Source organism: Mixophyes fleayi, chromosome 10 (assembly GCF_038048845.1).
Source record: "Mixophyes fleayi isolate aMixFle1 chromosome 10, aMixFle1.hap1, whole genome shotgun sequence".
In the NCBI taxonomy this organism is placed as follows: domain Eukaryota; kingdom Metazoa; phylum Chordata; class Amphibia; order Anura; family Limnodynastidae; genus Mixophyes; species Mixophyes fleayi.
In genome coordinates this window covers 88,081,878-88,094,282 of record NC_134411.1, presented here as the reverse complement: position 1 = coordinate 88,094,282, position 12,405 = coordinate 88,081,878, and the positions used below count along the sequence as shown (strand labels likewise).

Below are 12,405 nucleotides of genomic sequence, written 5' to 3'. Positions count from 1 at the left end.
TCCGCACTGACCATGATGACACAAATCACGTTGTCACATCCCCGTACTGACCATGATGACACGAATCACGTTGTCACATCCCCCTCACTGACCATGATGACACGAATCACGTTGTCACATCCTCCGCACTGACCATGATGACACGAATCACGTTGTCACATCCTCCGCACTGACCATGATGACATGAATCACGTTGTCACATCCTCCGCACTGACCATGATGACACGAATCACGTTGTCACATCCTCCGCACTGACCATGATGACACGAATCACGTTGTCACATCCCACTCACTGACCATGATGACACGAATCACGTTGTCACATCCCCCGCACTGACCATGATGACACGAATCACGTTGTCACATCCCCGCACTGACCATGATGACACGAATCATGTTGTCACATCCCCCGCACTGACCATGATGACACGAATCACGTTGTCACATCCCCCGCACTGACCATGATGACACGAATCACGTTGTCACATCCTCCGTACTGACCATGATGACACGAATCACGTTGTCACATCCCCCGCACTGACCATGATGACACGAATCACGTCACATCCCCCGCACTGACCATGATGACATGAATCACGTTGTCACATCCCCCGCACTGACCATGATGACACGAATCACGTCACATCCCCCGCACTGACCATGATGACATGAATCACGTTGTCACATCCTCCGCACTGACCATGATGACACGAATCACGTTGTCACATCCCCCGCACTAACCATGATGACACGAATCACGTTGTCACATCCCCCGCACTGACCATGATGACACGAATCACGTTGTCACATCCCCCGCACTGACCATGATGACATGAATCACGTTGTCACATCCTCCGCACTGACCATGATGACACGAATCACGTTGTCACATCCCCCGCACTAACCATGATGACACGAATCACGTTGTCACATCCCCCGCACTGACCATGATGACACGAATCACGTTGTCACATCCTCCGCACTGACCATGATGACACGAATCACGTTGTCACATCCCCCGCACTGACCATGATGACACGAATCACGTTGTTGTCACATCCCCCTCACTGACCATGATGACACAAATCACGTTGTCACATCCCCCGCACTGACCATGATGACACAAATCACGTTGTCACATCCCCCGCACTGACCATGATGACACAAATCACGTTGTTGTCACATCCCCCGCACTGACCATGATGACACGAATCACGTTGTCACATCCCCGCACTGACCATGATGACACAATTCACGTTGTCACATCCTCCGCACTGACCATGATGACACAAATCACGTTGTCACATCCTCCGCACTGACCATGATGACACAAATCACGTTGTCACATCCCCGTACTGACCATGATGACACGAATCACGTTGTTACATCCCCCTCACTGACCATGATGACACGAATCACGTTGTCACATCCTCCGCACTGACCATGATGACACGAATCACGTTGTCACATCCTCCGCACTGACCATGATGACATGAATCACGTTGTCACATCCTCCGCACTGACCATGATGACACGAATCACGTTGTCACATCCTCCGCACTGACCATGATGACACGAATCACGTTGTCACATCCCCCTCACTGACCATGATGACACGAATCACGTTGTCACATCCCCCGCACTGACCATGATGACACGAATCACGTTGTCACATCCCCGCACTGACCATGATGACACGAATCACGTTGTCACATCCCCCGCACTGACCATGATGACACGAATCACGTTGTCACATCCCCCGCACTGACCATGATGACACGAATCACGTTGTCACATCCTCCGTACTGACCATGATGACACGAATCACGTTGTCACATCCCCCGCACTGACCATGATGACACGAATCACGTCACATCCTCCGCACTGACCAGCATATTGCTGCCAAATAAAGATAATCCAGATGTCTCCTCACTCATATGATTAATTAAAGACAACAGAGCAAAACCAAGCAGTATTTTAAGAGAAAAATTGTAATATTGACACTCTTTTCAAAATGCGCACTTCCAACTACACCCATCCTGCAAACGGTCACCTTTATGGAGGAGGTTACAAAACCCGTAAAGTGGGCGTGTCCCTTGGTAAGCGCGAGGGACGGACCTTTCGCCATTTCCGCGCACACTGATAAGCGCGGTGATCCTGGTTATATAATGATTTGTAAATGACCCTTCTTAGGTCTGCTGGTCTTTAGCAAGATATGAATCTCAGCTCAATAACAGCGGGGTTAGATTCTATCCATATTATGCCCTGGAAACTGCTAGTGGACATTAGAAATGAATATTTGCATTTCTGATACACAGGGGCGATTAACCTGTTGAGGGCTGAATCACGGTTTGTATTACTCTACCAGTATGACTAGTATGTGGTTTGTTGTTATCTGGAACCCGTCTGCACTCAGCAATAGAGAAGTGTTGTCTTAGTGGCGGGCTGCTTCCTGCAGATCTGTAACAGATGGGATATTCAGTTCTGCAGATCTCTATGGAAGGTGTTGTTATTCTCAGTTGTAGAGGGCATGTCAGGTGCTTCACAACTAGTTGGGCAGCAACATGAAGAGAATTCTGATCTTAAAACATCCACTTATAAAAGAGAGATTAGGCTTGAAAACAAAAGTATCACAATAGTCCCTTATATTTAATTATTAATAAGTTAAGCAATGGGACTAATTTAATAACATGGTACAATGTGTACATATGTAATGGTACCCAGCCTTATTAACCAATCAGATCGTCAGGACAACTTACAAGTGGAAGGCAAACCTATGATTGGTTGCTAGGGGTTAACATGCATTTATGCACACTGCAGTATATTATTAAATAAACCCTATATATGTCATCTTGTTAAGAAGAGCTGTTCCATTTTTATTTTTTTAGAGAAGTCCCTTTGGAACACATTATTTGGTAATGCAAAGCAAAGTGTCCTGAAACTTTTGCATGATAATTTGGCCACTAGGTGGCATTCTTCCAGACTTTAGAACAGAGGTAAGCAACCTACGACTCTCTAGCTGTTGTGGAATTACAAGTTCCTCCGGTTGCATGTTTCCAACTGCAAGTTCCTCTGGCTGCTTTGACTTGTAGTTCCACAACAGCAGAAGCTACAGATTTGGAAGGCCTGGAGTAGGCTCTGCAAACCCATAAGGTAACAGGGATAAGATGCTCTGGTCTGTTCGGCACCGCAGGCCCTGGTGAGAGAGGCTGTAGCTTCCTATCTTACTTCTGCAGAGTGAATATTAGGTTTTCTATAACCAGAGGGGTATTTGGCAGATCTTAGACTCTCAGGGACACTGAGCTCCTTTCTGCAGGTATGCCCGGTCGGGCTTCTCCCTGACGAGATGCGCATTCTTGCAGTCCTAGCGCCAACCTCTCACTGGCTCCCAGCTGCACTGAGTGTTTCCATAACACAGACCAGATGGAGCCCAGTGTCTCAGGGTCTTATCTGGAGTTGTTTTTGGCGGGGCTCAGCTCTGAATTTCAGGAATACTTTACTTTATTTAGGAGCAGGGCTGGCTCTGGCTGGGATCAACCTCCCCACATCTGCTCTGCATTTCCAGCCATGTAAAGAGCAGGGACAGAACTGCTGGGGGGGGTGGAAATCTATTAACCCTTGTTCGTCTCCCACGCTCCCTACTTGTCATTTGTCACCCTCCATCAGATGGTTGTATGTTCAGGGTACATCTCTATTTCTCACGCTCCCGTTTCCTCTTGATGTGTCCCGTCTGCGTTACTATAGTTCATTGTCTTCCTTTTCTTCGCTGCTTCCCCTCAGCCTGTTATATTACAGCAGATCTGTCCTCTATACAGTGAAGCATGATCCAATATCCAGCCTAGCTGTTAAAATGGACCGGTCCCATTTTTTTTTTCTCAAGGAACTAATGACATTACTGAGGCACTTGTGCCTCATGCCTCAGCGAGCTCACTGCCTCTTAGTAAATTGCTAGGATGAATATTGGCTCATGCCTGAACCTGGCTGCCTGCGCTATGTTTCGGCACGCAGCTTTTCTCATCCAATCAAATTTCTCATGACTGCCAAACTTATATTCATTATATCTGACTTGTGAGTCTGGCTCTGTCCAGTCTGGGCAGACAGAGGTGGCCGGTAGCTCTTCAGCTGTCCAGGAACTGCAACCCTCCGCTGGCTGGGCTTGCTGGAACTTCTGGTCCTGACAACAGATGGCCTAAGCCTGCAATGGAAGATACCCTGTGCCCCATTTACTCCTTCCCCTCACTGTGCATGTGGCAGATTGGTGGAGACGTGAGTCTCAGCTCTCTGAATGTCCGCGCCGGTGATGGAATCCAGATGTCTGATCCACACAAACAGTCCAGCTGCAGCCCATTAGCAGCCAAATAAAAAATAATCCGCGTATAGGAGGAGAGTTCCTGGCTGCATTCTGCTGTGGGAGCTCTGGACTTTTCCAGGACCTGTCAAAAAAACACAAGAGTGCAACAAACAATCCCAGTGGCCAGAAAAGAGTTTTCTCACAACTGAGCCTCTTATCTGTGGCACAGTCTGTGAGATCACCGCCAGGAGGGGGGCTATGGAAAAGCAATCCCATATGTTGTGAGTGGCGGAGGTTGTGTTATTACAGGGGGGGGGGGGCGTCTGTAGCAATTGTGTCTATATACCAGAGCTAAGAGGAGCCCAGTCTACTGATGGGCAGCACAGCTAGGGTTAAGGCTGCCCCCTTGGCAAGCTGCTCCCCTCCTGCTGTCTCCTGCCCTATGTTCCCTTCTTTGGTCTTGGCCAGAGTTACACCGAAGTGCGGGACAGATCCCAGCAGCTGCCACACACCTGTCTTCAGCTCTCAAACTACAGTGAACCCTGAGGACTGTATCCCTGGCAGAGGAATAGAGCGCAGCCAGGCAGGGGTTAATAATAGCAGTGTGTGGCAGGAGGAGGGGGGGTACGAGGGGGGGGGGGGGGGTCACAGCTGATCCGAGTAGCAGGTGTTTCAGGATAGCTTTAACTGCTGCTTTCTGTCCTGTGTCCCAGCCTCCACCTCCGGCACACTCCACCTGAATGGTAATTTGCATCCATCCCGGCTGCCCGGTGGCCTGGCACACTTTGTCTTATCCTAGGTGATGCTGTAAACTCTCGCCCTGTGCATCCTTTGACTCCTGTTCCTCTCTTCTCCCCTTCACAGGCAGTTCATACAATACAGCCCTTACAATGCCAGACTCACCGGCCGATGTGAAGACCCAGGCGAGGACCTCTCCACCCAACATGCCCCCGCCGTCACCTGCACTGAGCCAAGGGACCAACCGCAACTCCTCATTCACCCCCAGCACAAGTGAGACGCCGGTGTCACATTCCTGTCTATATGCATTATCTTGTTTAGGAAACATAGAGGGTTTAGGCATAAATGAATGAAGCTATCCTAAATAAACCAGATTTTAAAGCCATCCTTTGCCGTGCCCTACTGCACAGGTTAGTCTTGGTCAACAGACCTGTTGGCGGCCCTCCTGCATGAACCTACCAACTCAACATTTAACTATTTGCTTTGTCCAGGTTTAGGCAACTTCTGAGCACTTGTTGGACTACAAGTCCCAGCATCTCCTGCCAGATGGAGAGCCCCCAGTCATCTACCTCTGCTTTTAGCTGCCCATACAATGGCCTAATGATCACACACATAGTCAGGTCATGGTCATTTGGTTGACATGATTGCTGGTTGTTTTGGCCATACATGAAGCTGTGGTCAATTTGGTCTAAGGCGACTAGTCTGGCCAGGCAAACCGTTTTGTGTATGGTTAGCGTTAGATAATCAATTAGTTGTATCACGTTATCCTCATATCTAATTGTGGGTTTCACCTAAAATGCAATCATAAGAATTATCAGTATATGTGGTGGTGTCCTTTTGCAGTCATACGTGGGTGTGTGCTTTGTACTGTAGGTTTTGATAAAGGCGTATTGGGCTGTAATCAGCAGAAAAGCTCATATTTAGGCAGATGTTCTAAGTTGGGAGTAAGCGGATGTCGTCAGTGATCTGGGAACACGTTTCATAATATACATCATTTGGTTTATTTATTGTACAAGTAAAATTAGTCTACTCCTGCCCATGTGTGGCGCTTCTCTTGGTGAGTACAAGCGGGTGTGCGTTCTAGCTGGTTTTGGTGGAAGCACCAACGAACAAGGGGCAAATGTGACTCTGTCCGTCCACTCTCTCTCCACGTGTCTCCTACTCTGAGCTGTCTCTCTCGTTCATGTCCATGAGCTCTGCTGCTTTCAGCCAGATGTTGCCTAATTAGATGTTGGTTCGTGGAAGCCTCTGATCTGATGGGTTTTAGTTTAAGCTGAAGAGGAACAGATGTATACGTGTGCATGTCCGTAATCTGTGCCCCTAATGTGTGTGTTTATGTGTCTGTAATCCGTGTGCATTGCGGTCCCTGTGGTTGTTATTGTGCCGTCCTGTACCCGCAAGTAATCCTGCAGCCTTCCTGGATCTGCACAACAAACATGTAGAACGTACACACACAGAACATGTGAGACGAACACACACACACACACACACACACAGTGTCACTTTGGGATCCCACCTGTCAGTTGTGGGCATGCGGTTATTTTGGGCTGCTCTGTCGTGGGCCGACCCCTCAGCCTGCACTTGGTGCCAGTGTGTGTTCATGTTAAGAGACCAGACGCTACTATAGGGAGAGAGCTACTATGCAAGGTAAGTGAGAGTTACGGTGCAAGGAGACCGAGGAAGTTGTGTTGAAGTGGAGACTTGCACACGATCCCAGTTTGCATGAGGTGGTACGAATCCGGGTGTCTTTGGTGGAGGCAGTTACAATTGTGTTAGTGTGACTCAGAATTTGGTGCTGCTATTTACCGACATAGAGGATAATAATATGAGGTTACGGTAGTGTTGTATGTTGTATTTACACACAGCATGTTTTCTTCTGTTTGGGTTTAAACCCTGATCCAATATCTTAGCATTATACTGCCATGTTGTGTTTATCTTTGGACATTTAACGGATCATCACTATACCAGTGACAGCTGTGTTGTTTGAGGGATTTTTGTTCAGCAATATATAAGTTGTCTGAGGATTTATTATTGACCTGCCCGTATCTGAGCTGTACTCGTCGTGTCTGGACCATTAGTGGCGTTACTAGAGATGTGTCTGAGAACCTATGGTACTGTGGATGCCAGGTCTATACTGCAGTTTTGCTGGATATACAAGTGTAGTAGTGGAGGGTTGTGTGGAGTATAAATGGTATGTTGGGTTCGTGCATCCCTGGCCAACCTGTGGATCTCCAGGTGTTGTGAAACTACAAGCCCAAGCATGCTCTGATAGCCAGCTGACGGAGTATGCTGGGACTTGTAGTTCCACAACACCTGGACAGCCACAGGGTGGCCAGGCCTGGTTTAAGCTGGGCAGACACTACAGCAAATGACTGCAGATGCGATTTCTGTAACGATTTTACCAGCGACTGAAAGCCCTGATGAGCCTGCAGATTCATGTGTACACACCTACACGAATTACCTTTAGATCTGTGCTCCTCATCTCTCATAACCATCTGCTGAAAAGATCACACACGCTATGGAGATCTGCCTACACTTCTGGTCATGAGTGCGTACACACTTCCACATTTGCCCGACATCATTCCATCGTTGATTGTGATTTTTAGGAAGTTTATAAAACCAAATAAAACGATACAATGTGCTTTGGTGCAATAATACATGATCGTGGGAGCGTACACACTAATGTGATATCTCACCAAACTGTCGTTTAACGTGTGATCGGCGCGATAACTGTATGAAAAACCTGTAGTGTGTACCCAGCTTAAGTGTGTCGACGTGAGACCGATATTAATATAAGGCGTAGAAGTAATCTTTACACTTCTTTACAGTGATGAACGGGAGCAGCCACTCTCCCACGGCCATCAACGGAGCTCCGTCCACCCCAAATGGTTTCAGCAATGGGCCCTCGGCATCCTCCTCGGCCGCACTAACCAATCAGCAGCTCCCCCCGGCCTGCGGGGCGCGGCAGCTGAGCAAGCTCAAGCGTTTTCTGACCACTTTGCAGCAATTCGGCAGCGACATCTCTCCAGAGATCGGGGAGCGAGTGCGGGCTCTGGTGCTTGGTCTGGTGGTGAGTACAGAAGTGAAGAATCCATTATTTGCACCTAAGGCTGGATTTAGTCTTTTGTTTTATAACTATAATAGTAGATGCGTATTATGTACAAATCCACATATAAATGTGCATCTTTATATCGCACGTGGACGGTTCTGTATTAACTGTACAGACTGACTGGGCATGTGCCCGGACAGCAGTGTCAGATGGCAGCACAGAAATGGTTTATGTTCCCTTGAAATTGCGAGTCTATACAATATAAATTAGTGATTGAGCATTCCACATTCCCTCGTTCATTATTTTGACTGCTAAAAATAGGTGGTTCGTTAAGAACAAGTAGTGAAAATGAAAAGATAAAGTAAATATAATTACTGTAAAGCTATATCTGTATTTCCTACTGTTCTACATGAGCCTAGTTAGTTTATATGGTAGAGACGGCTCCGGCTTCATAATAAAAATAAAATGCTATTTCACAGTCAGTGACGCCGGGTGTAATCTCAGGCCCTGGTGCAGCCGCTGCTTCTAGCATCCCAGGCTGCGCACGAAACCTTTGGGGGGGTGACGGTGCAGCCCCTTCCCTGAGGTTGTGTCCATAGCTTCAGCAAAGGGGTCATCATCTGCACCCACTATAGTCTGCCACTAGCGGGGCCCCCAGGAGGCCTGGGTACTTTGTACTCGCCCCACCTCCCCTCTCGGCCCTCCTTCCCAGAGTGATTACTGCACTTATATTAGATAAATATTCACTTTATATAAGATAAATATTCCGATAGCTTATCTAGTAGAGGTGTGACTTAGTGGGAATTTCTAGGAATCTGCCTATTGGGCGATTTGCAGATCACTGAACTGGCGTAGAGGGAAATGTTGGGGCGTTTGCTGAGTAGACACTGAAGTGTCTCATTTTACTCCATACACCCTTGTAGACTGCTTGGTTCTCACCCTGTAGGAGGGGTAGATCTGTATATATGTTATAGACCTAGAGAAAGGACTGTTGTCTAGCAATAGGCGACTAATACTAGAACACATATTGTGATCAGCTTTGGTCAGTAGAAGGAGGATTTCTTTGGAGCAGCGTTTGTCCTGAGCTTGAATGTTTATTTTATTTCTCCTAGAATTCCACACTCACAATTGAGGAATTTCACTCCAAGCTGCAAGAAGCCACCAACTTCCCTCTCCGCCCGTTTGTCATCCCCTTCTTAAAGGTATAAACCTCAATTGCAAAGCTCTCTACCAATACAGATATAGCAGGATTTATTGCAATATGTAGCTCATATTACTCCCCAGTAAGCACCAGTTATATCACTTATTATCACACTTGTCCATGTACCACGGTGCGCTCCATCTACACAGCCACATAGCGAGCAGTGTATAATTGTATCCACCACTTGTGGGTGGTCTGTTTGCACACGGATGCTGCATCTTACTCCATGATATATTCCTTTTAGCTGTCCACTACATGCTCACATAGGTATCCAATTACTGTAAATTGCAGCCTTAATGTTACTTCCTAGGCTAACCTCCCATTACTGCAGAGGGAGCTCCTGCATTGTGCTCGGTTGGCCAAGCAGAGTCCGGCACAGTATTTGGCGCAGCACGAGCAGCTCCTCCTGGACACCAGCGTCAGCAGCTCCCCCAGCGACTCTTCCGAGCTCTTGTTGGAGGTGAATGAGAACGGCAAGAGGCGGACACCTGACAGGTAAACGCAACTGTCAGGAATCGACTTTATCGGCCCATTTTTATGGGTATACGTTGCAGCTATGACAACGGTGGTCTTTGAGTTGCACAGATTCCCCTTACGAATATAAAGATAAAGGGTTGTTCACTTGGACAACGCCTCCTCAATATAGTGCCTATATAGCCCACCAGTAACTCACCCTGGTACCTAAAGTCGTGCCAGCTCTTGTAGTGTCTCATCGCAAGCCATCTATGGCCATATTTACCAACTTTGTAGTGTTGTCCTCTGGGAGATACTAGAGGGGACATGTATTGCGTCATTTTGGCCCCGCCTCCATGCCGCAATGACACGGAAGCTTCATTGCGTCATTTTGGTGTGGGCTGGGCCAAAATGACGCGATTTACCAGAATTCAGGATTCCGGAACACTGGACAAGTATGTCTATAGCTCTTCGACAGAGCTCTGTTGGATAGCTACGGCAAGAGGGTAGTGCTCACCGCAGTATTGTAGCATTGAAAATTGGAAGGCTGAGGCACAATCTGGAACCTGGCTTTAGATAACAGGGAGATCCCACACTGTTTGATTTACTGGGACAATAATAACAATAATCAATAATAATCCTTATACCTCTATAATGAATTATTTATCTCAGAGCCACTAGCAGATAGGGGGAGCATCGAGAACCTCGAGTAACAAATTGATGACCACCTTCGTTTTTTCAGGACCAAAGAGAATGCACAGGAAGGTCTCCACCCGGACCACCTCCCTAAGCGACCATGCACCACAAGCCCTGCACAAAGATACAGCCCCAGCAACGGGCTCCTTCACCCACCCACCAACGGGCTCCCGCACCACACTCCACCCCCTACGCAGCACTACCGCCTGGAGGATATGGTGCTGGCTCATCACTACCGCCACACAGACCCTCGGGAGGTGCGGGAGCGCCACCGGCAGGCAGGTGAGAGAAGCGGCACTTTGTGAATGGGAGGTTAAAGGATTCATGTGCCAAGTAGGCTGTGTGCCAGGGCTGAGGATGACTGAGTAGTAACTAGGAATCTTGCCAGATACGTACGGCAAATAGTTGGCTTTTCCAGTAACAGGTGACTAAGAAAAGTTGGATGTTGCTAATGACATGTGATATCTAAATTATAATTCTGCAGCTAATAATGTTTTTCATCATCCAGTAAATATAAAGTTCTACGTATAGTACTTTTGTAGCAGAATAGAGCTTGTTTTTGCTTTTGAATATATAGTCGTCTTGTTTGACGTTGCAATATTGTGCAGAGCTCTCAATAGACCACAAGAGCAACAGCGCCACCATCTGGATATGACATAAGTGGCACATGATGGCGCAGCCTACCATTAGTACCCGCCATTCTATCAAATCACTTTTAAGAAGACCGCACCCAATAAACTCACATAAAATAGGTTCCCTTGTCATATGGCGCCGCCAGCTACTCGTAAGAATGTACAATAATTCATATATTTTATTGGTTAGGACTCTCTGGGGACAGAACGGTTATTTACATATATTGGTTATTGAGAACTTTTAACTTCCCTCTCATAAGGTACATAATATGACAGCTCTCCAGTCCATAATCTAAACATTCATAGTAGCCATTAATCAATGTGTATACAATGCACTACTGATTTCAAGGAAAATGAAATACATACAGTCATTCTAAAGCCATTGCTAGGTGCTATTACAGCGATATCTTGTTTAGTGGAGGCTGAGAATATAACAGATGCAGAATCCTGCCTTACAGTAAATAATTTAGGGTAAGAAACCAAGTCTATCATTATTTATTCCTGAGAGCTGAATGTCACTGGTATCAAGTGCAATAAGCAACATCCAACGACGTGACTGTATTAAGCAGCGAGTGATGTCTTGTACTCACACGTCTGTAGCTCCATCATACGCCGTGATAACGAGTTTATTCTGCTTGCATTTCGATAACAATCTAGCACCATTATTACACAGTGTCACTCATACATCAGCTGACATGTGGTAACAACACTAACCTCCTCTAACGGGCCCAGCTTGTGTACAGTGTGATTACACCACTTCCATAAAACTGTGTGATCACAGCACAGCCTGATATGTCACTCGTACAGAAACTCACTTTCCGCTGGATTGTAGAGGCGTTTTGTCCGAAGCAGAAAACACAGCTGCCCCATCCATCTGTCTGTCCGTATGTACTGCCCAATCGGTGCCCTTGTACTTTCTGCACTACTTGGTTTGAAAGTGTTCCCCGGTGGGGAAAAAATAAAATAAAGCTAGCTATTTGAGAACTGTATCTAAACAGCTTGTGTTGTCCCTCTTTCAGCTGTGCACGAGGTGATCGATCACAGACTGACGGAGCGCGAGTGGGCAGAGGAATGGAAGCATCTCAACAACGTGAGTAGGCAAAGATAATGATGGCTTTAAAGGGAAAGTGTGACTTTTCGAAATGAACTCCACTTGCACAGACCAGCAAGGTATGACTGAGCTACCGAGTCATGGGGCCTATGGTTAAAAGATGTATAATATATTTTATTTTGTATTTTATTTAATTTTTAGTGTTTTTATTTTCATTTTCTTAACCAGTGAGTCTGTATCGGTTCTCCCCTACTGTCAGTATAGAAAGGTTAAGTGTAACCCAGATCTAACATG

At 46.9% G+C, this 12,405-nt stretch overlaps 1 protein-coding gene across 9 annotated transcripts in view; it reads left to right on the top strand.

The window, feature by feature from the left end:
- Nucleotides 1-12,405, top strand: part of CBFA2T3 (CBFA2/RUNX1 partner transcriptional co-repressor 3) — a 30,804-nt gene that overhangs the window by 11,650 nt on the left and 6,749 nt on the right. For 6 of the 9 annotated variants that reach the window (XM_075189039.1, XM_075189040.1, XM_075189042.1 and 3 more), the window contains 6 exons: nucleotides 5,156-5,302; nucleotides 7,858-8,099; nucleotides 9,191-9,280; nucleotides 9,590-9,774; nucleotides 10,475-10,710; nucleotides 12,080-12,150. In XM_075189039.1, coding sequence (XP_075045140.1) covers nucleotides 5,182-5,302; nucleotides 7,858-8,099; nucleotides 9,191-9,280; nucleotides 9,590-9,774; nucleotides 10,475-10,710; nucleotides 12,080-12,150 — 945 coding nt within the window. In that variant the 5' untranslated portion in view covers nucleotides 5,156-5,181. Of the gene's footprint in view, nucleotides 1-5,155; nucleotides 5,303-6,602; nucleotides 6,677-7,857; nucleotides 8,100-9,190; nucleotides 9,281-9,589; nucleotides 9,775-10,474; nucleotides 10,711-12,079; nucleotides 12,151-12,405 lie in introns of those variants that run through there. The other 3 variants (XM_075189041.1, XM_075189044.1, XM_075189045.1) reach the window with 3 other exon arrangements.